We start from the raw sequence: 24,918 nt of genomic DNA, 5'->3' as shown, positions 1-24,918 counted from the left end.
ATATACACTCCAGAGAATAATTACATAGTAAACATCCATATAACCACCATTCATGAAAAAGACCACCCTGTCTCCACTGCTCAGTAGTGCCACGTTTGTCATAAATCACGTGTACCTATATGTGGGACTCAGTTTCTGAACTCTATGCTGTTCGTAATTTCTCTTGCTTTATAACAAGCTTTGATACCTGATATAGCAAGTCCTCCCATCTTGTTATTTTTCAAAGCATTTTGGCTTTTCTAGGTCTTTTGTATATCAATATACATTTTTAGAATCAGTTTGTCAAATTTCAAGGAAAAATCTCTTGAGATTTTTTTTAAATTAATTTATTTATTTTTGGCTGTGTTGGGTCTTTGTTGCTGCGCGTGGTCTTTGTTGCGGCAAGCGGGGGCTACTCTTTGTTGCGGTGCGCGGGCTTCTCACTGCAGTGGCTTCTCTTGTTGCGGAACACGGGCTCTAGGCGCTGTGGCTAGAGCCACAGTAGCTGTGGCTCGCGGGCTCTAGAGCGCAGGCTCAGTAGTTGTGGCACACGAGCTTAGTTGCTCCGCGGCATGTGGACTCTTCCCGGACCAGGGCTTGTGTCCCCCGCATTGGCGGGCGGATTCTTAACCACTGCACCACCAGGGAAGTCCCTTCTGAGATTTGTGTTTGGGACGGCATTGAATCTCTGGATCACTCTGGGAAGAATTGACATCTTCACAATATTGACTATTTCAATTAGTAAATTTAATGTATCTCTCCATTTATTTGGGTCCCCTTTAATCACTTGAAAATATTTGATAATTTTTTTCCATGGAGATCTTGCACATATGTTATGTTAGGTCTATTCCTACATACTTCGAATTTCAGATACTGTTGGGAAACAATTATCATTTTTCTTATTTTAGTTTCTGACTCTGGTGCTAGTATATATTTTGTAAAAATATTTTTTTAAAAATCTGTGCCTTTTCTGTTGCCAGACTCTGGCCCACAAGTGTCCCATCTTCACCCCTCCTCACCTTCCCATCCGACCCTGTTATGGCCCCGCCCTGTGACCTTAATCCCTCCAAAGCTGGGGGAAGAGAGGGGGGCTGTGTGCAGATGGCTCTTCAACCTGGAAAGGAGGATGGCGGCATCTGAAGGCGGGAAAGGTGAGAGCAGGTTTCCACCCCTGCAGACCCTTGGAGCAAGCCTGGGCTCTGCTCCATCCTCAGCCCCTCTGACCCACCCACTGCCCACCAGGACCCCACCCCTGGAGAGCCTTTAGGGGACCAGAATCACATCATCCTGTTCCCATCCCAGCCAGCCCCAAACACAGCCTTAGATCCCAACTGAAACCCAACCGAATCCTGGCCCTGATCCCTATCCTAGCGCCCACCCCAACTTCAACTCCAGTGCCAGCCCCAAGCTTAATCCTAACACAAACTTTACCAACCAGAGGGCAAACCCCTGTTAGAATCCAAACCCCAACATGAATACAGACCTTACCATGAGCTCTAAAGTTACCGAAACTCAACCCCAACCCCTGGATATAAGCACTGTTAGTGAGTGGGTCTCTGACTTTCCAGAAAGAGTGCAGACCCATTTTTTTTTTTTGTGGTACGCGGGCCTCTCACCGCTGTGGCCTCTCCCGTTGCGGAGCACAGGCTCCGGACGCACAGGCCCAGCGGCCATGGCTCACGGGCGCAGCTGCTCCGTGGCATGTGGGATCTTCCTGGACCGGGGCACAAACCCGTGTCCCCTGCATCGGCAGGCGGACTCTCAACCACTGCGCCACCAGGGAAGCCCCAGACCCATTTTTAAGTACCAGAGAGAGAGAGAGAGAGAGAGAGAGAGAGAGAGAAAGAGAATACACACTTGATGGTGGTAGTAAGTTGTGAAGGCTTAGAGTCAGAGACTGCCTGGATTTGGCTCCCAATTCAGCTACTTCATCAAATCACTTAACCTCTCTTTTTGCATCAATTTCTCCGCCTGCAAAATGGGGATAATACTATGTGCCAGACACTCTTCTGAATGCTGAACTCATTTAATCCTCACAGCGACCCTATATTGTAGGTACTCTTACTGTCATCTCATTATACAGATAAGGAAATTGAGGCTCAGAGAGGTTACATAATTTGCTCAAGGCCACACACAGCTACCAAGTGGTAGAGTCAGGATTTAAATACAGATAGCTTGTTTCCTCCAAAGCTGGGTGTCTTAACCAGGCCAACCCACTGCCCCTTGGAGACTGAAACAAGGCCATGGGACTTGGGAATGGCTTTAGCTGAAAACCCCAGTGCAAAACTCAGATCCCACCCAAACTCAAGTTAAACCCTAACCTTGATCCTAATTCAAATTCCAAGTCATTCAAATATCCAGTCCTAACCCTAAATCATATCTCAAGAACACTTTACTCCCACCGGTATTTAAACCCAACCCAAACTCTACTACTCAAATTTAATCCTAAACTTGCTTCCAGCTATAAACTTAATCCTACCCCATGCCAATTCAAGCTCTACCCCCCAAATCTAACACCAAACCCTACTTCAATTAGAAACATAATCTCACCCTCACTCCCCTATAAACTCTCACTCTATCGTCAATCAATCAACTCCAATTCCAACTCTTATCCCCCAATCTTTAACTCGGGTACCCTCAACTTTCCCTAATTTTACATGCTCTTCTCTCCTTCCCTCAGACAGAGGGATAGGATCATGTAGGAGGCAGCCATGATTGCCCCAATACCCTGTCCCCCCCCCCACTCGGTCTCTCCACACAGACACCACCCCAGAGCCCAGTCCAGCCAACGGGACAGGCCCTGGGCCCGAATGGGGGCTGTGCCCTGGGCCCCCAGCATCAGGTGGTGAAATCGGCGGGGCATCCAGCCTGGGGACCCCTAAGCGAAGGACTCAGCACAGTAAGCACAAGACAGTGGCAGTGGCCAGTGCCCAGCGCTCACCCCGGGCACTCTTCTGCCTCACCCTGGCAAACCCCCTGCGGCGGTCCTGCATCAGCATCGTGGAATGGAAGCATCCTGGAAGGCCAGGGGCAGGGCTCAGGGGTGAAGGTCACCAGGGTACCAAGAGTCAAGGATTAAGCCAGGGCTGGAATGGAAGAGGGCTGAGGTCACCAGGGATCAAGGATTAAGAACTGGATTCAAGGGGGAGTTGAGAAAGGTGAAGGTCACCGGGGGGATCAAGAGTCAAAGACTAAATCTCAACAAGAGTTGAGGATGGCTAAGGTTTCCAGGGGGGTCAGAGTCAAGGCCTTGGTCAGGGCAGGGGCTGGGAATGTCAGAGCTGGTCACCTTAGGGTCAAGGGTCAGCATTGGGTGGGGAGGGCCCCAAGGGAATGTGGGGCTCTGAGACCACTCTGCCTGGGTCCTTAACTGTGTCCACCTGAGGCCCTTCGACATCCTCATCCTGCTGACCATCTTTGCCAACTGCGTGGCCCTTGGGGTCTACATCCCCTTCCCAGAGGATGACTCCAACACTGCCAACCACAACCTGGTGAGGCTAGCCCCGCCCCACCCCGCCTCCAGCTAGATACAGCCCCAGTAGAGCCACACCTCAAGCCTTCCAGCCAGGCCCCGCCCCTCTCTGACCCAGATGACCCTCTCCTGCCCAGCCCCACTCTCGGTCCCCGCTACGCTCCTCTTCCCCTACCCCCTGTCAAACAAACCCCACTCCCAAATAACTTCCCGATCTCCCGCCCCCTACCCCCGGCTCCGCCCCCAGGAGCAGGTGGAGTATGTATTCTTGGTGATTTTCACTGTGGAGACCGTGCTCAAGATCGTGGCCTACGGGCTGGTGCTCCACCCCAGCGCCTACATCCGCAATGGCTGGAACCTGCTCGACTTCATCATCGTCGTGGTCGGGTGCGCCTCTGCAAGGGATACCCCCAACCCTAGCTCAACTTCCCACCGCAGGCCCGCTAAATTCGGGGCTCGGGGAAGCGACTGCTTCAGACTGCCTCCATTCGGCAGCCAGAATCAGGAATATGCATTTCCACTTACAGGGACTTGTACTTTTCCGAGGAGAAGGGAGGGGGGAAGGGGGGGTCCGAACGCCTGACCCCCGCCTCCTTGTCCTGTGCTCCCCCATCAGGCTGTTCAGCGTGCTGCTCGAGCAGGGGCCCGGACGCCCGGGGGACGCCCCGCATACCGGAGGGAAGCCGGGGGGCTTCGATGTGAAGGCGTTGCGGGCGTTTCGGGTGCTGAGGCCACTGAGGCTGGTGTCCGGGGTCCCGAGTGAGTGGCTCGTCCCCCGGGCTTGGAGGTAGCGGAGGGGAGAGCGGGAGGGGAGCTGAGCTGACCCCGCCCCTACGTTGCCCACCCCTCGCTCCCCACAGGCCTGCACATAGTGCTCAATTCCATCATGAAGGCGCTGGTGCCGCTGCTGCATATCGCACTTCTTGTGCTCTTTGTCATCATCATTTACGCCATCATCGGACTCGAGCTGTTCCTCGGACGCATGCACAAAACCTGCTACTTCCTGGGATCTGGTCAGCAAGCCCACCCCACCCCACCCCCGGGACAGGATACGCCCCCTCCATTGGCTCCTAAGCCCCACCCTGTTCTCAAGGGGACACACGCAAACTCACAACACTTCGCCCCCAAGTTCAGGCTCCGCCCCCAGATAAACAAGTCTTACCCCGCCCCTCCCATATTCAAGACTCCGCCCTCAATTCCAGACTACAACCGCCCCCCTAGCTAATTGCTCCGCCCTATCACAAGTTTCCACTCACAGGTTAAGGCCCTATCCCACACTGAAGACTCCATTCTCCAGAACTGGTCCCAAATAGTCAGGCCTTTTTCATCCACACCCAAACCCCTCTTGGCCCCACCCTTCTTTCAAGAGAGCCTCCCATATTCACAAGACTGCTCCTAGGCTCACGCCTCACTGTTACTCACAAGATTCTGCCCCAAGGTTTACAGTCCCACTCCTCAGATCCCTGTGGTTGGGCTTCACAGCTTCCCAGGGGTTCAGAATTCTGACCCAACACAGTCAGAGGCTAAGGGTTGTCTTTGATTTAGAAAAATCTAGAACCCTGAGGCGAGCTTCCCAGGTAGGCGGGCGTCCAAGGTGGCAACGACTGTGGGTGGGCGTGCTTCGGGTTCCAGAGCTCCAGTCTTCCCACAGACGTAGAGGCGGAGGAGGACCCATCGCCCTGTGCGTCATCGGGATCGGGGCGTGCTTGTACGCTGAACCAGACCGAGTGCCGTGGACGCTGGGCAGGTCCCAACGGAGGCATCACCAACTTCGACAATTTCTTCTTCGCCATGCTGACAGTCTTCCAGTGCATCACCATGGAAGGCTGGACTGACGTGCTCTACTGGGTGAGGTGGACGGCGGGCACACAGTGCAGAAGCTGCACCTGCCTTTCCTCACCGAGCTCGGGCGGGAGTGTCCGCCTACCCTGAGGGATGCATGCCCCTTCTCTCTCCCTAGATGCAGGATGCCATGGGGTATGAGCTGCCCTGGGTGTATTTCGTGAGTCTTGTCATCTTTGGATCCTTCTTCGTCCTCAACCTTGTACTTGGTGTCCTGAGTGGGTGAGGAACCTAGACACCTACCCGGGCCTTCCTTCCTGCCCCTCAGCCCCTGTCCCTTTACTTTGTTCCTGGCAAACTGCTAGGCATCCTTCAAAACCCATTTAAAATACCCCTTCATTCATTCAATCAACATTGAGCATCTACTGTGTGTGAGGCACTGTTTCAGGAATGGAACACGAGACAAAAATCTCTGCCTTCCTGGATATTACATTCTGGTGGGGAGAGACAGACAATAGCAACATACACAATAAATGTGTGTGTGTACATACACACACACACATATGTGTAGTGTCTTATATGGAATATGTGCTATGGAAAGAAAGGAAGAGTTAAGATAGGAATGCCGAGATCTTGTAATTACAAATAAGGACAATCAGGACAGGCCTCCTTGAGATGGTGTTATCTGAGTAAAAGTGTGAAAGAGATTGAGCCATGTGGGTATCTGAGGAAAGAGTGTTCCAAGCAAAGGGAACAGCCAGTGCAAAGGCTCCAAAGCTAAAATGTGCTCAGCATATTCAAAGAACAGCAAGGGGGTCAGCGTGACTGGGAGGTGACGGCAAGGGGGCCAGGGTTGTTCCCCCACCTAACCCTCTATTCTCCTCCCTCAGAGAGTTCTCCAAGGAGAGGGAGAAGGCAAAAGCGCGAGGGGACTTCCAGAAGCTTCGAGAGAAGCAGCAGCTGGAGGAGGACCTGCGGGGCTACCTGGACTGGATCACACAGGCGGAGGAGCTGGACATGGAGGACCCCTCAGCTGATGGCAACTTTGGTTCTGTGGCTCAAGAGGGCCAGGCCAGCCACCGTAGGCAATCCCAACCTGGCCCATTCCCTGCTCCACGCATCCTCAGATGTGGGCTGCCCTCCTGAGATCCAGCCCCAGCCCGCAGCAACTCTAGGCCCCTGGGTCTTCCCTGGAGGTCCAGTGGTTAAGACTCCGTGCTTCCACTGCAGGGAGCACGGGTTCGATCCCTGGTCGGGGAACTAAGATCCCACATGCCATGCTGCGCAGCCAAAACAAAAACAAAAACAAAAAAAAACTCTAGGCCCAGCCTCCGGTTAGGACACAGAAGCCAGACTCAGATACCCTTCCCAGACTGCACCCAGAACAAAGACTCCAAATAACACACACACACACACACACACACACACACACACACACACACACACACGCACGCGCGGCCCTAACCCCACCCCAGGCCGTGCTCCATCACTGTCCTCCATGTCCCCACAGGGCCGCAACTGGCAGAGCTGACCAATAGGAGACGAGGACGTCTGCACTGGTTCAGTCACTCCACCCACTCCACACACTCCACCAGCAGCCACGGTGGGGGTCCAGCAAGGTTGACAAGGGGGAGGAATGGGTAGGCAGAGGAGAAAGCCAAAGGCAGAACCCTGGGATCTTCATGTGCCGACCTCTTCTTCCACCCTGCGCACAGCCAGCCTCCCAGCCAGTGACACCGGTTCGATGGCAGAGACCCCAGGCGATGAGGAAGAGGAAGAGGGGGCTCTGGCCAGCTGTACACGCTGCCTGTGAGGGCCCCCAGCCCTTGACCCCTGACCCAGCCAGAACCCAGAACAGACCCTGACCCCAATCCTTACTTTAGCCTCCAACCTTGACCTCAGCCCCTGACCCTCGCTGCTGACTGCCGCTCAGCCCCTGACGATGCCTGCCTCCCATCCCCCTCTTTTCCAGAAACAAGATAATGAGAACCAGTGTCTGGTGAGTTGGAAAAGTTGTGTGACTGCTGGACCCCATGACTTTGTGAGCCCCACCTCCAAGCCCTCCAAGCCCCTCATGACCGCCGGGCTCCCCCACCTGAGCCCCCCAGAACAGGCTTAGGTAGGTGATCTCAGCCGGTGGGTTCCCCATCCCCACAGCCGCTGCCTCCGCCGAGCCAACCGGGGCCTTCGGGCGCGCTGCCGGCGGGCTGTGAAGTCCAATGCCTGCTACTGGGCCGTGCTGCTGCTCGTCTTCCTCAACACGCTGACCATCGCCTCGGAGCACCACGGGCAACCCATCTGGCTCACCCAGATCCAGGGTGCACCCCCCAGCCTGCCAGCCCTCTCCCCCAGCCCCCAATTCCTTCCACCCCAGAAGCTCCAATCCAGGATCTCTCGGGTGCCCCACACCCCCAGATACTGCCCTCCTACCCAAGTAAACGCAGAAACTTTAGCCTGTTCCATCCTACCTTGTAGCTTACACTTGTATAGCACTTGCTGTGTGTGTCAAGCTCTGTTCTCAGCACTTTACCTGTACTCACTCAATTTCTCTTCACTGCAACTTTAGGTGAATTAAGTACCAAGGTGCAGTAAGTGACTAATCCCAGGACTCAGCTAGTGAGTGACAAACCCAGGCAGCCTGGCTCCAAAGTCCAGGCTCTTAACACCACACTGTCTGGACAAGTTAAGCCCTCTGTGCCTCAATTTCCCCATCTACAAAATGGGAATAGTATTAGTATCCACTTCAGGGGGTGGCAGGGAGGATTAAATGAGTTAAAGTGAAAAATGCTTAGAACATTGCCTGGCCCACATAAAGCTAACACTTTACAAGTGTTAGCTCTTACTATTATTCACCTTAATCTCAGCCCCCAACCTGAATACTGAGTACACTTCTAATCCCAACCCTCAAACCAGCCCCAGTCCCAACTAAACACCAGATTCTAACTCTACCGTTGAATTGGAGTTTTTCTGTATTCATAGAGACTGACCGAAGCCCACACCCCAGCTCTGCCCCTCGCCCCAGCTCCAAGCCCCTCAAAACCTTGCCCACTGTGACCTACAAACTCACCTGATCCCTAGTCCTAACCACACCGCCGGCCTGTGCCTGGACGGATACCAACTACCCCAGATCGCCCCATGGCCCCTACCTCCCCACATTTCACCACAAAAAACTGACTAACCCAGTCACCCCTGCCCCTCTCCCCACAGAGTATGCCAACAAAGTGTTGCTCTGTCTGTTCACGGTGGAGATGCTTCTCAAGTTGTATGGTCTGGGGCCCTCTGTCTACGTCTCCTCCTTCTTCAACCGCTTTGACTGCTTCGTGGTCTGTGGGGGCATCCTGGAGACCACCCTGGTGGAGGTGGGCGCCATGCAGCCCCTGGGCATCTCGGTGCTCCGCTGTGTGCGTCTCCTCAGGATATTTAAGGTCACCAGGTGTGTGTGTGTGTGTGTGTCGGGGGAGAGGACGGGGGCCCCAAACACAGCCCCAACAGCCACCACCCCAGCTCCAATGATGACTGTATCCTCATCACCATTCATTTATCAAATATCCATTGAGCGCCTACTGCATACAAGGTGCCCTTCCAGGCCCTAGGGAAACACCAGGAATCAAAGCAGACACAAGTTCCTGCCTTCCTGGAGATTAAAGTCCGCTGGGGAGGGTGTCTACTCCATTTCCATCCCCTTCCTCAGCCTCAACTTCAGCTAGAACATTATTCCCAACCCCATCTCCAAACTCAACTCCATACTCATCCCCGACCCAAACCCCATCCCCCACCCCCAACCATAACACCATCTCTAACCCCAACCACCAACCACTCATCATCCACAAGCTCATTTACAGCCCCATAACCCAAGCCCAAGCCCAAGCCCACCTCCAGCCTCATTCCTAGCTCCCAGCCTCATCCCCATCACTAGCCACAACCCCCACATCCCAAACTCATAACCATCAGCCTATCTCCAAACGCAAACCCATCCCCAGTCCCAGCCCCAATCTCATCCCCATCCATCCTCTCCTCTATCCCAACCCTCAGCCACAGACTTATCCCCGACTCAGTCATCTACAGCTCCAAATATTCCCCAACCCCATCCCCAGCTACAATCCCTAACCCCAGGCCCAACCTGAAACCCAGTTTTAGCTTCACCAACTTCCATATACCCTCCATACTAACCTCATCTCCCCTAATGCCAACACCAACCCCGAATACAACCCTCCCCTTACTTCTTATTCTCACCTCACCCCAACTCCAAAATCACTTCCAACAATGACACAAAAGCTCATCTTAACCCAGTCCGCCCCAGTGCATCCCAAGCTGGAGCCCTGCCCCGGCTCCTGACTCACCACTGGACATGTCAACCCTTCCCCCTCCATCTCTGCTGCAGGCACTGGGCATCTCTGAGCAATTTAGTGGCGTCCCTGCTCAATTCAATGAAATCCATTGCATCCTTGCTGCTTCTCCTCTTCCTCTTTATCATCATCTTCTCCCTGCTTGGCATGCAGCTGTTTGGGGGCAAGTTCAACTTTGACCAGACACACACCAAGCGAAGCACCTTTGACACCTTCCCCCAGGCCCTCCTCACTGTCTTTCAGGTGAGACCTGGAGATTATGGGATGGGTGGGCAAAGCGGGGGGACCCAAGGTTGGGGAAAGGGTCCCAAGAGTTTCACGGTGACCTCCCACCCCCAGATCCTGACAGGTGAGGACTGGAATGTGGTCATGTATGATGGTATCATGGCCTATGGCGGCCCCTTCTTCCCAGGGATGCTGGTATGCGTGTACTTCATCATCCTCTTCATCTGCGGCAACTGTATCCTCAGAGCCTTGGGAGGCTGGATCGTGGCAGGGCTGGGGAAGGATAATGGGGACATGGGCACTCCATAGGCAGGCTGCTTCTCCATCCTTGTAGCCTGAGCTCACCCCAGACATCCTGTTGAACGTGTTTCTTGCCATTGCTGTGGACAACCTGGCCAGTGGAGATGCAGGCACTGACAAGGACAAGGGCAGGTGAGGTCTGGCTCTGCCTCCAAGACAGTCTCTCCCTAGGATCCCTGACTGGGACCCTCCCACACACATCCCACACCACCAGAGATGCCTTGGTCACTCTGGCAATCTCCATCTGCAGATCCAACCTTCCAGTCCTCATTCACTGAACATGCATTTATTGAGCACCTACTTTTTGCCAGGCCCTGTTCTAGATGCTAAAGAGACAGCAGGGGTCAAAGAAGACAGAGTCCTTGCTTTCATGGAGCTGACATTCTAGTTGGGGAAGGCAAGCAAAACAAACAAATTAATATATAATAATATAATTTACTTAAATATATGTTAATAATATGTAATGTAGAAAAAGAAAGCAGAGTAAGAGAGTAGAGAGAAATGAAGATTGCTATTTTGGTTAGGGTAATCAAGGAAGGCCTCTATGAGAAGGTGACAGCTAAAGAGAGGCCTGAATGAAGTGGGGGAGTGAGCGCCATGCAAATATCTGGGGAAAGAGTGTTCAAGGCAAGGGGACAGCAAGTGCAAAGGTCTTGAGATGATAATATTCTTAGCACATTCAAAAAACACCATGGAGGGAATTCCCTGGCAGTCTAGTGGTTAGGACTCGGCTATTTCACTGCTTTCACCCGGGGCCCCGGGTTCGATACCTGGTCTGGGAACAAGGAGAGTGGTAGGAGGTGAGCTCAAATGGGGGGAATAGAAAAGCCAGATGAAGGGCATTCTGGGCCATGGTGAGAACTTTGGGTTTTGCTCTGAGTGGTGGGAAGCCATGGGAGGGGTGTGAGCAGAGGAGGAGGAATGTATCAGATGTAGAATTTAACAGCATCCCTCCTGCTGCTGTGAGAATAGACTAAGGGGATGAGGGAGGAAGCAGGGAGGTTGTATGGGACCTGAGAAAGGTCTGTTCTGATTGCAATGACCCCCTCCCTTGGCCTTGCCTATCTGCTTCGATCCTTAACAGTCACCTCCTCCCCAATTTCCTCGCACAGGGAGAAGAACACTGAGGAAACTCCACAGGAGAATGGAGCACTGGTGAGTTAGAGGCCTGGGCACTGTCTACACCTCCCACTACCACCAATATCTGTCTATGCGTGTGTGTCTTTATCCCGCATCCTCTGCCTATTCATTCCTTCTTTATTGTGTCCCTCCCATGCCTCCCCTGTGTCCATCCCCCCATCATCGATGCCTACCCCATCATCAATGACCCCCATCTTCCTGTCCCCAGGTACCTGGTGGGGAGAATGAGGAAGAGGAAGGTGCAAAAAATGAAGGAGCAGGCAAGTGGGAAAGACCAGGTGGAAGAGGTATGGGACCTTGGGGACAGCACCCAGGTGGAGCTCGTGACCCCTGAGACCCTCCTCTCTGGAGAGCAGCCTTCTCCAACATCATCTTAAAAATAATGGGCTTGGTGTGTGGCCAGGAACATTTGAGACGCTGAGATTAGAGAAGAGAAACAGACGTTTTGTTTTACTGCAGAACTTCTCAGAGCCTTTATTATAAATAGTATGTATATGACTGAAGATGGTAATGTGCGTTCAACACACATTTACTGAGCCCCTCCTGTGTCCCATGCACTGTTCTAAGTGCTGAGGACACAACAGTGAACAAAACAGTCTGAAATCCCTTCTCTGAGGAGCTGACACTCTAGCAGGGAGATGAGAATTGACCACATGACAAGCACTGTTCTAGGTGCTTTACATACATTTTCTCAACTAATTCTCTCTCCTTTGATCTTCTTCTGCTGCCAGGCATGGAGGAAGAGGAGGAGGAGGAGGAGGAGGAAGAGGAGGAGGAGGAAGGGGGTGCAGGGCATGTGGAACTCCTGCAGGAAGTTGTACCCAAGGAGAAGGTGGTACCCATCCCTGAGGGCAGCGCCTTCTTCTGCCTCAGCCAAACCAACCCGTGAGTGCTGCGAGTGTACAGGGAGTTGGGGCAGGAGGGGCTGGGGCAGGGGGAGGACCAGGGAGCAGCCAAGGCTGGGGGGGGGCGTGCACGGCCTTATGCAACAGGGCCCATGCTGTGTCTCTCGGGCTCCCCCAATCAACTCTGCGGTCCTGTGTTCTGACCATGGACCATTCCCCACTCCCCAGGCTGAGGAAGGCCTGCCACACCCTCATCCACCATCACGTCTTCACCAATCTTATCCTGGTGTTCATCATCCTCAGCAGTGTGTCCCTGGCAGCTGAGGACCCCATCCGAGCCCACTCCTTCCGCAACCACGTGAGCCTTGGGCTGGGGACTCAGGGGACACTCCCAAGGGTGTCCTACTGGGCACAAGCTGGGGCCAGGGTGGAGGCAAGGAGAAGACCCCTAGCTGGGCAGAGAGAGAGGAGCAATAATGGCAGCTGCAGCAGTGCCAGCCTTTATTATGAGTGCAACACACTTGGGGAAGCACCAGGGAGGTGATCAGTGTTTGGCAGAGGAGGGAGCTGTGCTCAGAGGTTGAGCAGCCCAAGGGCGCCCATGTAGCTGAGTAGAGGCAGAGGAACCCAAATCTGAACCCTTGTCTTTCTGGTGGCCAAGGCTTTTGCCTTGTAGAAAAGTCCTTGATGATGATGATGATGGGAGAGAGAAAGAGAGGGAGGGGAGGAGAGAGGGAGGGAGGGACAGCAAAACTTACTGAGAGATACACACAGCTAGGATCCCCCTCAGCCATGACTCGGTGGCTCCCCCTCTTTCTTGCCCCCCAGATTCTGGGGTACTTCGATTATGCCTTCACCTCCATTTTCACTGTGGAGATTCTACTAAAGGTGACTAATGGACCCCCCATCATACCCCCAGTTACCCCAACCTACTCCCCATCCATCTCTGCAGCCCATCTCTCCTGCTTCCATCCCCAACTCCCCTCTCTTCCCTGGATCTGGGGTCTAACTATCCTGATGGCCCCCTACTCCCCAGATGACAGTGTTTGGGGCTTTCCTGCACCGTGGCTCCTTCTGCCGTAGCTGGTTCAATCTGTTGGATCTGCTGGTGGTCAGCGTGTCCCTCATCTCCTTTGGCATCCAGTGAGTGACACCTGCCTACCCCATTCCTCCAAGAGCCAAGGCCAGGCCTGGGCCATGGCCTGAGGACTGCCCCCTCCTCAGCTCCAGTGCCATCTCGGTGGTGAAGATTCTTCGAGTACTCCGAGTACTACGGCCCCTCCGAGCCATCAACAGGGCCAAAGGACTCAAGGTAATCCCATCCCACCCAAATCCATGGGACCCAGACCCTGCCCCGCCCCTGGGGCCAGGATCACTGATCCGACTGACCATTTGCAGTGATGCATGACCACACAGCCTGGCCACAATGTGTAACCACACGGCCCTGACCACTGGCCATGTGGCCTCATCCATGTTCCTTACAAGTGACCATCCATTCCTTACCAAAGGCCACGTTTCTGTGATCCAAGTTCCTGACATGTGGCCACATACCCCTGTCTGGCAAACACATTTCCCGTTGGTACCCACACATCCTTCACCCAAGACCACATGTTCCTGACCCAAGTCCCTGAGCTCCATCCATGCCCAGAGTCCTTGCCCTGTGGCCACCATGGCCTGCGGTGTCCATGAGCCATATCTGTGGGTGTCTGCAGCACGTGGTGCAGTGTGTGTTCGTGGCCATCCGGACCATCGGGAATATCATGATTGTGACCACGCTCCTGCAATTCATGTTCGCCTGCATTGGCGTGCAGCTCTTCAAGGTGGGAGGAAACACTGGAGGGAGGCCCAGGCATGAATCAAGGCACGGGGCCGGGGGATGAAGGGTGAATCTGCTTGACAAATATCCTCTCTGCAGGGGAAATTCTACAGTTGCACTGATGAGGCCAAACACACACCCCAAGAATGCAAGTGAGTGCCTGAAACCCTGCCCTCCATGGAGCCCAGGACCCTCTTAAAGTCCAAAGAGGCCCCTAGATCTCACCCAGGCCTCTAAAACCCCTAGATCTTCCTCCAAAGAACTGCAGAGACCCCCCAGATTTTATCAAGGCCCCCAAGACCCCAGAATTCCTCAAGACCCAAAGATACATCCCGAGAATTCTCCCAAGAACGGCAAAAGCCCTCAGACATCACCAGTCCTTAAGAGGCCCCCCCCCAATAACCGCCCAAAACCCCTCTCCACATTCCCCAGAGTTACCTACATTCCACTCCAGAATCCCAACCATCCCCAAACACCCGACCCCCACCACCAAGTCCCCAGCTTCCGTCTTGAGACTCCTACAGAGGGTAATAGTTCGCTGAAATGGTTCGCTGAACCATTCTTGGTTCAAATTCGTCTCATGAGACTTGGTTACATTCCTTAACCTTGATGAGTCCCACTTTCCTCAACTGAAAAATGGGGATAAAAAGAGTGTGGATTTCACAAGGTTGTTGTGAGGAGCAAATGAGTTACTACAAAGAGAATGTACTACAATGTAAAGTTAGTACATGTAAAGCCTAGCACAGTGCCTGGCATATACTTAGTGCTGATAAATGTTGGCTGTTATTTGTATTGCTTTTTCCTGGATGGCAATGATGGTGATAATAATGTTGCTGACAGCTAACGTATACGGCCCCAACAATATGCCAGACACTGTTCTCATTGATTAACAAAATTAATCCTTGTAACAAGCCAGGAAATACGTTCTGTCATTATCCTTATGTCATAAATGGGGAAAACTGAAGCACAGAGGTTAAATGCCCAAGGTCACCCAGCCAGTAAATGGAAGGGCAGGATTGGAACCCAGGCTATCCAGCTCCACCACTATGCCCTGCTGCCTCCGTACTGGAGACACCAGTCCCCATTCCACAGCTCCCTACCCCTCCTCACCCACCCAGCATGTCTGCAACATCCACAGGGGCTCCTTCCTGGTCTACCCCGATGGAGATGTGTCAAGGCCCCTGGTCCGGGAGCGGCTCTGGGTCAACAGTGATTTCAACTTTGACAATGTCCTTTCAGCCATGATGGCCCTGTTCACTGTCTCCACCTTCGAAGGCTGGCCTGCGTGAGGGGCAGGGCCCCAGGGATGGGCAGGGGACTGGGCAAGAGTCTTTAGGGGATTGGCTTTGGATATCCTGGGGATGGGTGGAAGGGTAACTTGGGATGTGAAGAAGGTCTCTGGAGAGTGGATAGGGTTTTCTGGGGACTGGTGGGTGTATCAGATGACTAGGTGGGGATCTCCCAGAAGTTGGCCGGGGGTGCTTAGGGGACCTGGGTGAGGGGGCCTCCAAGAATTGGGTTAGAGAGGTCTCTGAGGCACTAGGTGGACGTCTAGAGAGGACTGCATGGGATTTAGTGGGGGTACCAGGTAGAGGTCTGGGGGGACTGGGTGGAGGTCTTGGAGGAGATGGAGCTGGAGATTCAGGGGTTTCCAGATAGCTGCACAAGTCTTTGGGAGTACTAGGTGGGGGGGGCGAGGGAGCAAGGAATTCAAGTTGATAGGACAGGGGACTTAGAGATCTTTGGGGGCTTGTTGGGGAGTTCTGGGGATCTGCATGGGGATCCTCAGATGGCTGGAGGAGAACTGGGAGTCTGTGGGAACTTAAGGGATTTGGGGGTCTTGGAGGGCCTGCATGGGGATTCTCAGGAAGGTTGGATGGGGATCTCTAGATCTCTGGAGGGCTGGGCTTTGGGAGTCTTTGAGGGCCGGGTGTGTAGGTCTCAGATAGTTAGGTCAGGGGATTTGGGGATCTTTGGGGATATTCTGGGGTGCCTAAGGTGTCTGGGGACAGGTCTGAGGTGTCTGGGATATCCCTTTACTTGCCTCCACTGGCTCCCCAGGCTGCTATATAAGGCCATCGATGCAAACGCAGAGAACAAGGGCCCCATCTATAATTACCACGTGGAGATCTCAGTGTTCTTCATTGTCTACATCATCATCATTGCATTCTTCATGATGAACATCTTTGTGGGCTTCGTCATCATCACCTTCCGTGCCCAGGGCGAGCAGGAGTACCAAGACTGTGAGCTGGACAAGAACCAGGTGACCTCCGACCCCTGATCCACCAACCCCCCACCCCCACCCCAATTCCTTGCCTCGGGACCCCACTGCTCACTCATGCCTTGCACCTATATGCAGCGCCAGTGTGTGGAGTATGCCCTCAAGGCCCAGCCACTCCGCCGCTATATCCCCAAGAACCCGAATCAGTATCGGGTGTGGGCCACTGTGAACTCTGCTGCCTTCGAGTATCTCATGTTCCTGCTCATCCTGCTCAACACGGTTGCTCTAGCCATGCAGGTCTGAGCTCCCCACCCTGATCCCGCCAGACACCTGACCCTATTCTGTCTGCACAAATCCTTGAGAACTGTCAGGAATGCTTTAGGCTGCAAGTAACAAAATCCCCAACTGACAGAGACTTAAGCTTTAAAGATATGTGCCACATATATTCAAATCAAAGGCCGATAATCATAAGTTGTATCCTGATTTCAGAGATGTGAGAATGTGGGAAAAATGGCAGATGGCAAATGTAAGTTGTCATTGACTGTGAAATGCACCCCAATTTCAGAGATTCTAAACTGTGAAAAGATGTGTATCCTTGGAGTCAATGAATTATGATAGTTACCTCACATAGCAAGCAGTGCAGAGGTAGGCTGTTTGCTCATTGCTCATCAGGGACCCAGGCTCTGTCTTTCTGCTCCACTATTCTTAGTAAGTTGGCGTTCATTCTCATGATTGTTGCTTCATGGTCACAAGTTGGCTGCCACAGTTCCAGATATCAAAACCACACTCAGAGAAGGAAAAAGGAAGGAAGCTTGCACCAAGGGACTCTCCTCACTCGACCCTTTTATTGGAAATCAAAAATATTTTTCACAGAAGCTACCCAAGCAGCAGCAAGCTTATGTTTCTGTCAGAACTAGCTGCAAGGAAAGCTAGGAAATCAAGGGCTGGGCTTTCCAATATCCATAATGGGAGGCGGACAGTGTGAGAGGTTTGGCCAACACATAGTGCTACCACATCCCCAGACTTACCTCAGTCCAAGACAGAGAATATTTGGTTGGGGTGGGGGGGGGGAATCTCTGCCTCAGGCTATGTCCCCACATCTGATTTTCTCCCCCAGCACTATGAGCAGACTGCTCCCTTCAACTATGTTATGGACATCCTCAACATGGTTTTCACTGGCCTCTTCACTGTTGAGATGGTGCTCAAAATCATCGCCTTCAAACCCAAGGTACCCCCAAGGCCTAGACCCATTCCTTAGGGTGGAACTCACTGCATAGCTCTCAGGGGGGCAGCAACCAGGGAGTCATGAGACTAGGGAGGAAGAGGGATCTAGATGCAGCCTTATCATGTGATCCAGCCTACACCCTGCCTCCCCAATGCCCCCAACCACTACTAGCCCCATACCCTAGCTTGCTAGCTCTGAGAAGACAGGGCACTGCTTTCCTCCTGTCTACAGCATTACTTTACCGATGCCTGGAACACGTTTGATGCTCTTATTGTGGTGGGCAGCGTAGTGGACATTGCCGTCACTGAAGTCAACGTGAGGACTGGCTCTCCACTAACCCACTCACCCCCTGCCAACCTTCCCTCACCTCAACCCCAGGGCTTTCTTTCACATGGGGAGGTGGTTCCCACTCACATCCACCCCACTCCTGGAGACTCAGAGCTCCTCCCTCTAGCTCTATCTCTTGAGTCCCTATTGGGTTCAGCCAAAGCCCCCTTCTACCAGCTCCCGCTCATTCATTTGCAAGCTATCCTCTGGCTCCAGCATCTCCTAAAATGACTCTCCTGTTATTTCTATTATTTTCTTCATTGCCTCATTGCCCCCTCCATTGGTCCCATCATCTCCACCAACTCCTGCTTTGACTCCATCATCTCCTCTGATTCCTTCATTGGCTCCATTTCCTCCACCGATACCATCGTCTCTGACACTGGGTCTTTCACGGTTCTGTCATCACCACTGACTGCACGGTTGGCTCCATCATCTCTTTCACTGGGTACTACATGGTCCTCCATTGACAATGCTGCTGGGTCCATATCTCCATCACTGGCTTCTCCATTGGATCCTCCATCGGTTCTCTCATCTCCATGAAACCACCGGCTTCATCATTTCCTCCATTGGCTCCAATATCTCTCCTCCACCATCTCCTGTGCCCTCTCCTCTACCTTTCACCCTCATTACCAACTTTTCCTTCAACCATCCTGATCCATTACCACGTAACCTTCCTTATCATCCCTTGGATAATAACTCTACCATCCATTATCCCCCATATCTCCTCCATCATTTCTCTCCTGTTCATTGGCCCTGTGATCTCATCATCTCCTCCATCACCTCTGTTTTGGCAATATCTCCGCGCAGAATGGTGGCCATCTTGGCGAGGTAGCCCCCCACCCCACCTCACAACAGGGACTCTCTGCCTCTCTCTTCACCAACCCTCCTTTCCTTTCTTCCCAAAAGTCCTTAGAAATGCTCCCTGACCACCCTGGGGCCTGGGTTCTGAGGGATTTGGAGGCTGGGAGGGCCAAAGCATGAGACAGGGAGGTGGCTGGGGCAAATGTGGACTGAGCATACCCACCACACGCCCAACCCCAGAGCTCTGAGGACAGTTCCCGCATTTCGATCACTTTCTTTCGCCTCTTCCGAGTCATGCGGCTGGTCAAGCTTCTCAGTAAGGGTGAAGGGATTCGCACATTACTCTGGACATTCATCAAGTCCTTCCAGGTAACTCCCCCACTCCTTTGTTCACCCCTCATCCCCACTTCACACCCTCAGCTTGTCCTTTTACTGCCCCCAGAACTACACCTTCCAGCATGCCATACCCATGTGCAGCTTACCATTTCCAGTTTTCTCTCTTTTGTGGGCTCTCAATTCCCAACACGTCTTGGCCTCACTGACCTTACTCTATTGTATTTAATACTGTGTCCGTATTTGGGAGACCCTGGCAGTCATGGGCACTTTGGGGATGGACCACATCTCTCAGCAGGCCCCAGCTTGAGTGCATTCTGGGGCTTAACAGTTCTCTGCCTGGACCTGAGTATCTATCCTCCTCTCCACCCCCATAGGCCTTGCCCTATGTGGCTCTTCTCATCGCAATGATATTCTTCATTTACGCAGTCATTGGGATGCAGGCAAGTGAGAACCCTGGGGAGCATCCCTCAGGCACTCCTCTGTTGAGGGGGGTTAGATAGGAATGAGCCCAAAGTGGGGGTAGAAAGACAGACAAGCTGCACCACCCTGAGTCAGTCCATACACCTGTGAAATGGGATCAGCAGTGCCTGCTTGTCAGGGTTATAAGGATCCTTTGGGTATTAGGTGTTGTGAAATGGATGGGAACCTGTAGGGGCACGGAGTCACCCCTCTGACACAGCCCCTGTATGCCCACAGATTTTCGGCAAGGTGGCTCTTCAGGATGGCACACAGATCAACCGAAACAACAACTTCCAGACCTTTCCACAGGCTGTGCTGCTTTTGTTCAGGTGACACACACACCCTCTCCCCTGCTGCTTTGATCTCCAGCATGCTTTTGGGTACCCACACATCCTCTCTGGGCCCCAGACTGCCTGAGCTATGGAAGTAACAGGGCAGCACGGGGCTCCATATTGCCTGAGACCTTTCCTGGCTGTGTTCTAAAGAATCTTTTAGAATATTCTAGCCTCAGCCATCCTTTTTCTGGCTGCAAGACGTGTACCTTTCATAGGCCTCAGCACCCCCTCTGTAAAATGCAAACATGATCGTCATCAACATGGCCACACCAGCTTTTAAAATATTGAAACGCTGTTTTTACCAGATGTAGCCCCTGGTAAGAAATAGGTCATATCCTCACCCCTCTGGCCCCCACAGCGGCCCTTGTCATGACTTCATAGCCTCCCCCCAAGATGGCACCACTGTGTGACCCGCAGGTGTGCTACTGGTGAGGCATGGCAGGAGATAATGCTTGCCAGCCTTCCTGGGAGCCGGTGTGACCCTGAGTCTGACTTCGGCCCTGGTGAGGAGTTTAGCTGTGGTAGCAATTTTGCCATAGCCTATTTTATCAGCTTCTTCATGCTCTGTGCATTCCTGGTAAGGACCAATCCCCACAACCACCACTACTGCCCCGGGGGCTGGTCCTGATGGGGATGAGGTGGGGAGCCCAGATCTTCAGAGAGGGTGAAAGGGCTGGCCTGACGACAAGATTAACCCGGGGACTCATGACCCAGTGACCATAGAAGCTTACCTCCGCCTCCCACCAAACCCCCCATACTCTTCTCTGCCCTTCACCTAACCTCTCCTACTCACTGGCCCACAGATCATAAATCTCTTTGTGGCTGTGATCATGGACAACTTTGATTATCTAACCAGAGATTGGTCCATCCTGGGCCCCCATCACCTCGATGAATTCAAGAGGATCTGGTCTGAATATGACCCTGGGGCCAAGTATGCCCTCTGACCCCATACCTGGGATACCAGAGGACAGTGCACTGCCTCACAGTCCTCCAACTCTGGAACCTCTGACCTATGCCTCCCATTACCCAGGCAGTAGATGCCCCAAGGTTCCCACTGCCCCTGTCCTCTGCCTTTTCCCCTCCCCCACTGACTGCCCTCCAGTTCTTCCCTGGCAGACTATGGGGTGTTGGTGGGGCGAGGGAGTGATGAGCTGGTAGGGCCTTGAGTAAGGACCAGAGGGGGTGTCTCCAACCCAGTAGTGCCTCTCTTCTACCCCCACCTTCCCCAGAGGCCGCATCAAGCACCTGGATGTGGTTGCCCTGCTGAGACGCATCCAGCCACCCCTGGGATTCGGGAAGCTGTGCCCACACCGAGTGGCCTGCAAGGTCTGTGCACCTGCCCACCACTGCCTCTGAGAGGACTGTCACCACACAGCAGGGGTGGGCAGGGACCCTGCCTTGGGTGGGGAGGGGGTGTTTGGTGGCATCCTCAAAGGTTTCTGCCCTTGGGCATCACATGCCTGCATCCCTGGCATTTGCCCAAAATGGGTTCCATGTCCCTGGTGTGCACAGAGACTTGTGGCGATGAACATGCCTCTCAACTCAGATGGGACAGTGACATTCAATGCCACACTCTTTGCCCTCGTTCGGACATCCCTGAAGATTAAGACAGAAGGTGTGTGGGGAGGAGGGGGAGGGGCAGGAATGGGAGGGTCCCTGGGGAAGGTGCAAGGAGCAAACTAATTGAGAGATGGGCCCCACTCTTAGCTCTGAACCTCAAAATAGGTGACTTTGCCTTCTCCAGGCTTGTTTTCCCACCTGTCCAACGGGGGCGGTGTTTGGCTGAGGTAGAAGTTTGTGACGCGCCCTCCAACAGTGAAGGAGTGGCTGTGAAAGCCTCTTCCTATTGGCTCATGCCCCACATCCTCTCCCCATGCAGGGAACCTGGAGCAAGCCAATCAGGAGCTGCGGATTGTCATCAAAAAGATCTGGAAGCGGATGAAGCAGAAGCTGCTAGATGAGGTCATCCCCCCAGCTGACGGTGAGCTAGCTCCACCCCAATTCCTTAAGCCTGCCTCTGAATGTCAACGATTGCTCACCACCACCAAACCATCACTGGCTGGAGAGGGAGGGGTGCAGGGGGAGAGTCCAAGCTTTGATGTGGGGGTGTGGGGAGCAGAGGACTCCTGTGTGACCTTGCCTCCTCTCCCTTGCTTCCAGAGGAAGAAGTTACCGTGGGCAAATTCTACGCCACATTTCTGATCCAGGACTATTTCCGCAAATTCCGGCGGAGGAAAGAAAAGGGGCTACTAGGGGCCGAGGCCCCCCCAAGCACCTCCTCTGCCCTTCAGGTCTTGGGAGCAGGGCCTGAGCTGGGGGGCGGGTATGTGGGAGCTCTGTGGCTGAGGCTGACTGCCTTCTTGATCTCATGGAACCCATGTCACAGATGAGGAAACTGACCCAGGACCCACAGAAGGTCAGGGGTGACTGTGGGGCTCCTTCCCCCACCCCACACTCCTGCTCAGGGACAGGGAAGTTTAGACCCTGAGCTACCCACTTCCCTGTTTTCCCACCCCCACAGGCTGGTCTGAGGAGCCTGCAAGACTTGGGTCCTGAGATGCGGCAGGCCCTCACCTGTGACACAGATGAGGAGGAGGAGGAAGAGGGGCAGGAGGGAGAGGAGGAGGAAGATGAGAAGGAACCGGAAACGTACAAAGTAAGGACAATAAGCTTTCACTCCCCCAGGAACTCTTGATTGTAAAATACTCCCTCAACCCCCCGAGTGATTTCCATACTGCGTCTGGGAGGAAGTCCCCCAGAGAAGACCCCCTGCAATAGACAAATGTTTTTTTGGTACCTACCACCCACTGTTGGAGGGCAAGAGCCAGATTTGGCCCCTGGGGAGCTCACTGGAGACACACTATTTGACCAAGTGACTTAGTTATAACCTGGATGCAATGCTCAATCCTGTGATTTCCACAGGCCCCAGTGGGCTCCCAGCCCCCATCTCGCCGGAGCTCTGTGATTTCTGTGTCTCTGCCTGCCTGGGACAAACCACCAGATTCACTTTCCCTTGGGCCCAGTGACGACGATGGGGGTGCTCCCAACTCCAGACAGTCCAGTGTGCCCCAGGCTGGGTCCCACGCCCACAGGTATGGCCAAAGGTCTGCAGGAAGATTGTGAGGGAAGGCAGGGACTAGCCACTTTATGGGGGTACTTCAGGGGGCAGAGGGTTTTTCCAGTGAGACAAACATCTATTAAAAGAAAGCCCATGTCTCCTTTAAAGCGATGACAGGTTAATTTTATGTTATGTGAATTTTCCCAGTTAAAAATGTCTAGTGTTTCTGTAGAAGGTAGGACATGAAATGAGAAGGGACCGGGCCCAGGGCCACACTGGGGGTAGCTGGTCTGCCTAACTTGCCTCACTTTCCCCAGGAGAAGCTCTGGGGTTCTCATTTTCACCATTCCGGAAGAAGGAAGTTCTCAGTCCAAGGCAACCAAAGGGCAAGAGAAGCAGGATGAACGAGAGGAAGTCCCCAGCCAGCACTCTGGCCACGACACGTAGGATGAGCCCATGAGCCACGTGCGAGAGGGACGGCACCCCATCGCGCATGCCCAGGCTTGAGCTCACCCCAGCCCTCCCTCCCAAACAGGCTCTCCTACCTAGATGAGCAGGCAGGGACTCCCCCACGCCCCATCCTTTTGCCACCTCACAGACCCCAGAGATACGTGGATGGCCACCAAGCACCACGCCGCCGTCTGCTGCCCCCAACACCTGCAGGTGAGAGTGGACATGGGTCCTGGGGGGCCCCATGGGCCATAAGGGCAGAGGGCTGGGGAGGCACTGACATTCCTCTTTGCCCCTGGTACCCCCCACACCCCCAGGCCGGAAGCCTTCCTTCACCATCCAGTGTCTGCGGCGCCAGGGCAGTTGTGAAGATTTACCCATCCCAGGCACCTATCATCGTGGGCGCAACTCAGGGCCCAGCAGGGCACAGGTGAGGTGGGGGAGGGGGGCTGAGGCCCGGAGGGGTGGGGGGCAGCCTAGGCTGAATTTGTCAAACACACTACATATCGGGCCCTTCTGAAGAAGGGGGCACATGTGAATTCACACAGTCCTCACTGTGCCTGTGAGGTGGGTACTGTTACTAGCCCCAGTGTACAGATGAGGAAACTGAGGCCCAGAGAGGCTTACTCAAGATCTCACAGTTAGTAAGTGGCAAAGCTGAGATTTAAACCCAGGCCTTCTATGCTCTGAAATAAACCCAAGGCTGATGTATACCCATTCAATTTGACTCCAGTTGTGTTTGGGGGGTAAGAGGTAGGCACAGGAGTGATTCCTAGATCCTCATGCCCTACCCATCAACCACTATGCTCCTGATGTTTATTCTGGTCCAGGGTTCCTGGGCAACCCCTCCTCAGCGGGGCCGGCTCCTATACGCCCCACTGTTGTTGGTGGAGGAGGGTGCAGCAGGGGACGGATACCTCGGCAAATCCAGCAGTCCACTGCGCACCTTCACCTGTCTGCACGTGCCTGGAACCCACTCAGACCCCACCTATGGCAAAAGGGGCAGTGCTGACAGCCTGGTGGAGGCTGTGAGTCCAGAAGGGGAGGGGGCTGGAGGGATGGGAGAGAAGGGGAGAAGGTGGGAGCTTGGGAAGGAGGGTCCCCAGTCTCTGTGTTGTGTATGTAGCTATCCCTTTGCTCTGTGACTTCTGCTCAGCAAGATGTGTGCCCCACTGTCCCCCACTGACTTCCCTGCGTGCCCTCACGGGTTCATCACTCTTCCACACCAACCCCTCTGTGCACACTGCTCCGACTCCATGCTGTGCCCTCTGTCAACACTGATCCCATCTGTGCCCCCAGGTGCTCATCTCCGAGGGCCTGGGCCTGTTTGCCCGAGACCCGCGCTTCGTGGCCCTGGCCAAGCGGGAGATTGCAGATGCATGTCGCCTGACACTGGACGAGATGGACAGTGCCGCCAGTGACCTGCTGGCACAGGGGACCAGCTCACTTTATAGTGACGAGGAGTCCATCCTCTCCCGCTTTGATGAGGAGGACCTGGGAGACGAGATGGCCTGCGTCCATGCCCTCTGAATTCCCATCCCTCCCCCACTGCTCAATAAACCTCCTGCCCTCCCTTCCTCAGAAGGAGACCGGCATGGACCACACCCCTGGATTTTGGTGTCTTTGCACTGGAGGCCTGGGGCTGCCCAGCGGTCCTCATCTATCCATCCCCTGTTTCAGCCCTGAGCCACTGCCCACACGCGGGTATTTCCAGAAACCAGGACAGCCGGGCCTGATTATTCAGCGTCAGGGAAGGAAGGAGGAGGAGGGGAGGCGGAAGAGGCAACAGCCAAAAAAAGCT

General features: G+C 53.9%; 1 protein-coding gene across 1 annotated transcript; it reads left to right on the top strand.

The window, feature by feature from the left end:
• Window positions 1-1,105: 1,105 nt before the first annotated feature.
• Window positions 1,106-24,647, top strand: CACNA1F (calcium voltage-gated channel subunit alpha1 F; the record flags this gene model as incomplete). The annotated part of the gene is made up of 47 exons (XM_079910951.1): window positions 1,106-1,130; window positions 2,741-3,002; window positions 3,365-3,470; window positions 3,699-3,838; window positions 4,068-4,210; window positions 4,312-4,464; window positions 5,103-5,299; window positions 5,412-5,515; window positions 6,124-6,314; window positions 6,744-6,836; window positions 6,949-7,042; window positions 7,206-7,232; window positions 7,391-7,551; window positions 8,441-8,666; window positions 9,615-9,822; window positions 9,919-10,039; window positions 10,155-10,236; window positions 11,453-11,508; window positions 11,976-12,129; window positions 12,318-12,447; window positions 12,918-12,977; window positions 13,126-13,232; window positions 13,314-13,401; window positions 13,802-13,909; window positions 14,005-14,057; window positions 15,044-15,190; window positions 15,967-16,168; window positions 16,265-16,423; window positions 17,244-17,354; window positions 17,583-17,666; window positions 18,486-18,506; window positions 18,720-18,848; window positions 19,190-19,255; window positions 19,512-19,603; window positions 20,027-20,186; window positions 20,413-20,540; window positions 20,839-20,935; window positions 21,122-21,224; window positions 21,489-21,590; window positions 21,770-21,900; window positions 22,131-22,265; window positions 22,532-22,701; window positions 22,985-23,110; window positions 23,203-23,330; window positions 23,435-23,547; window positions 23,948-24,145; window positions 24,417-24,647. 47 exons carry the CDS (start codon window positions 1,106-1,108, stop codon window positions 24,645-24,647), a joined length of 5,922 nt encoding a protein of 1,973 aa, XP_079767077.1.
• Window positions 24,648-24,918: the final 271 nt, after the last annotated feature.

This window comes from Stenella coeruleoalba (genome assembly GCF_951394435.1).
Source record: "Stenella coeruleoalba genome assembly, chromosome: X".
Taxonomy (NCBI): Eukaryota; Metazoa; Chordata; class Mammalia; order Artiodactyla; family Delphinidae; genus Stenella; species Stenella coeruleoalba.
Note: the sequence above shows the minus strand (reverse complement) of the source record. Positions and strands in the feature narration are given on the sequence as shown.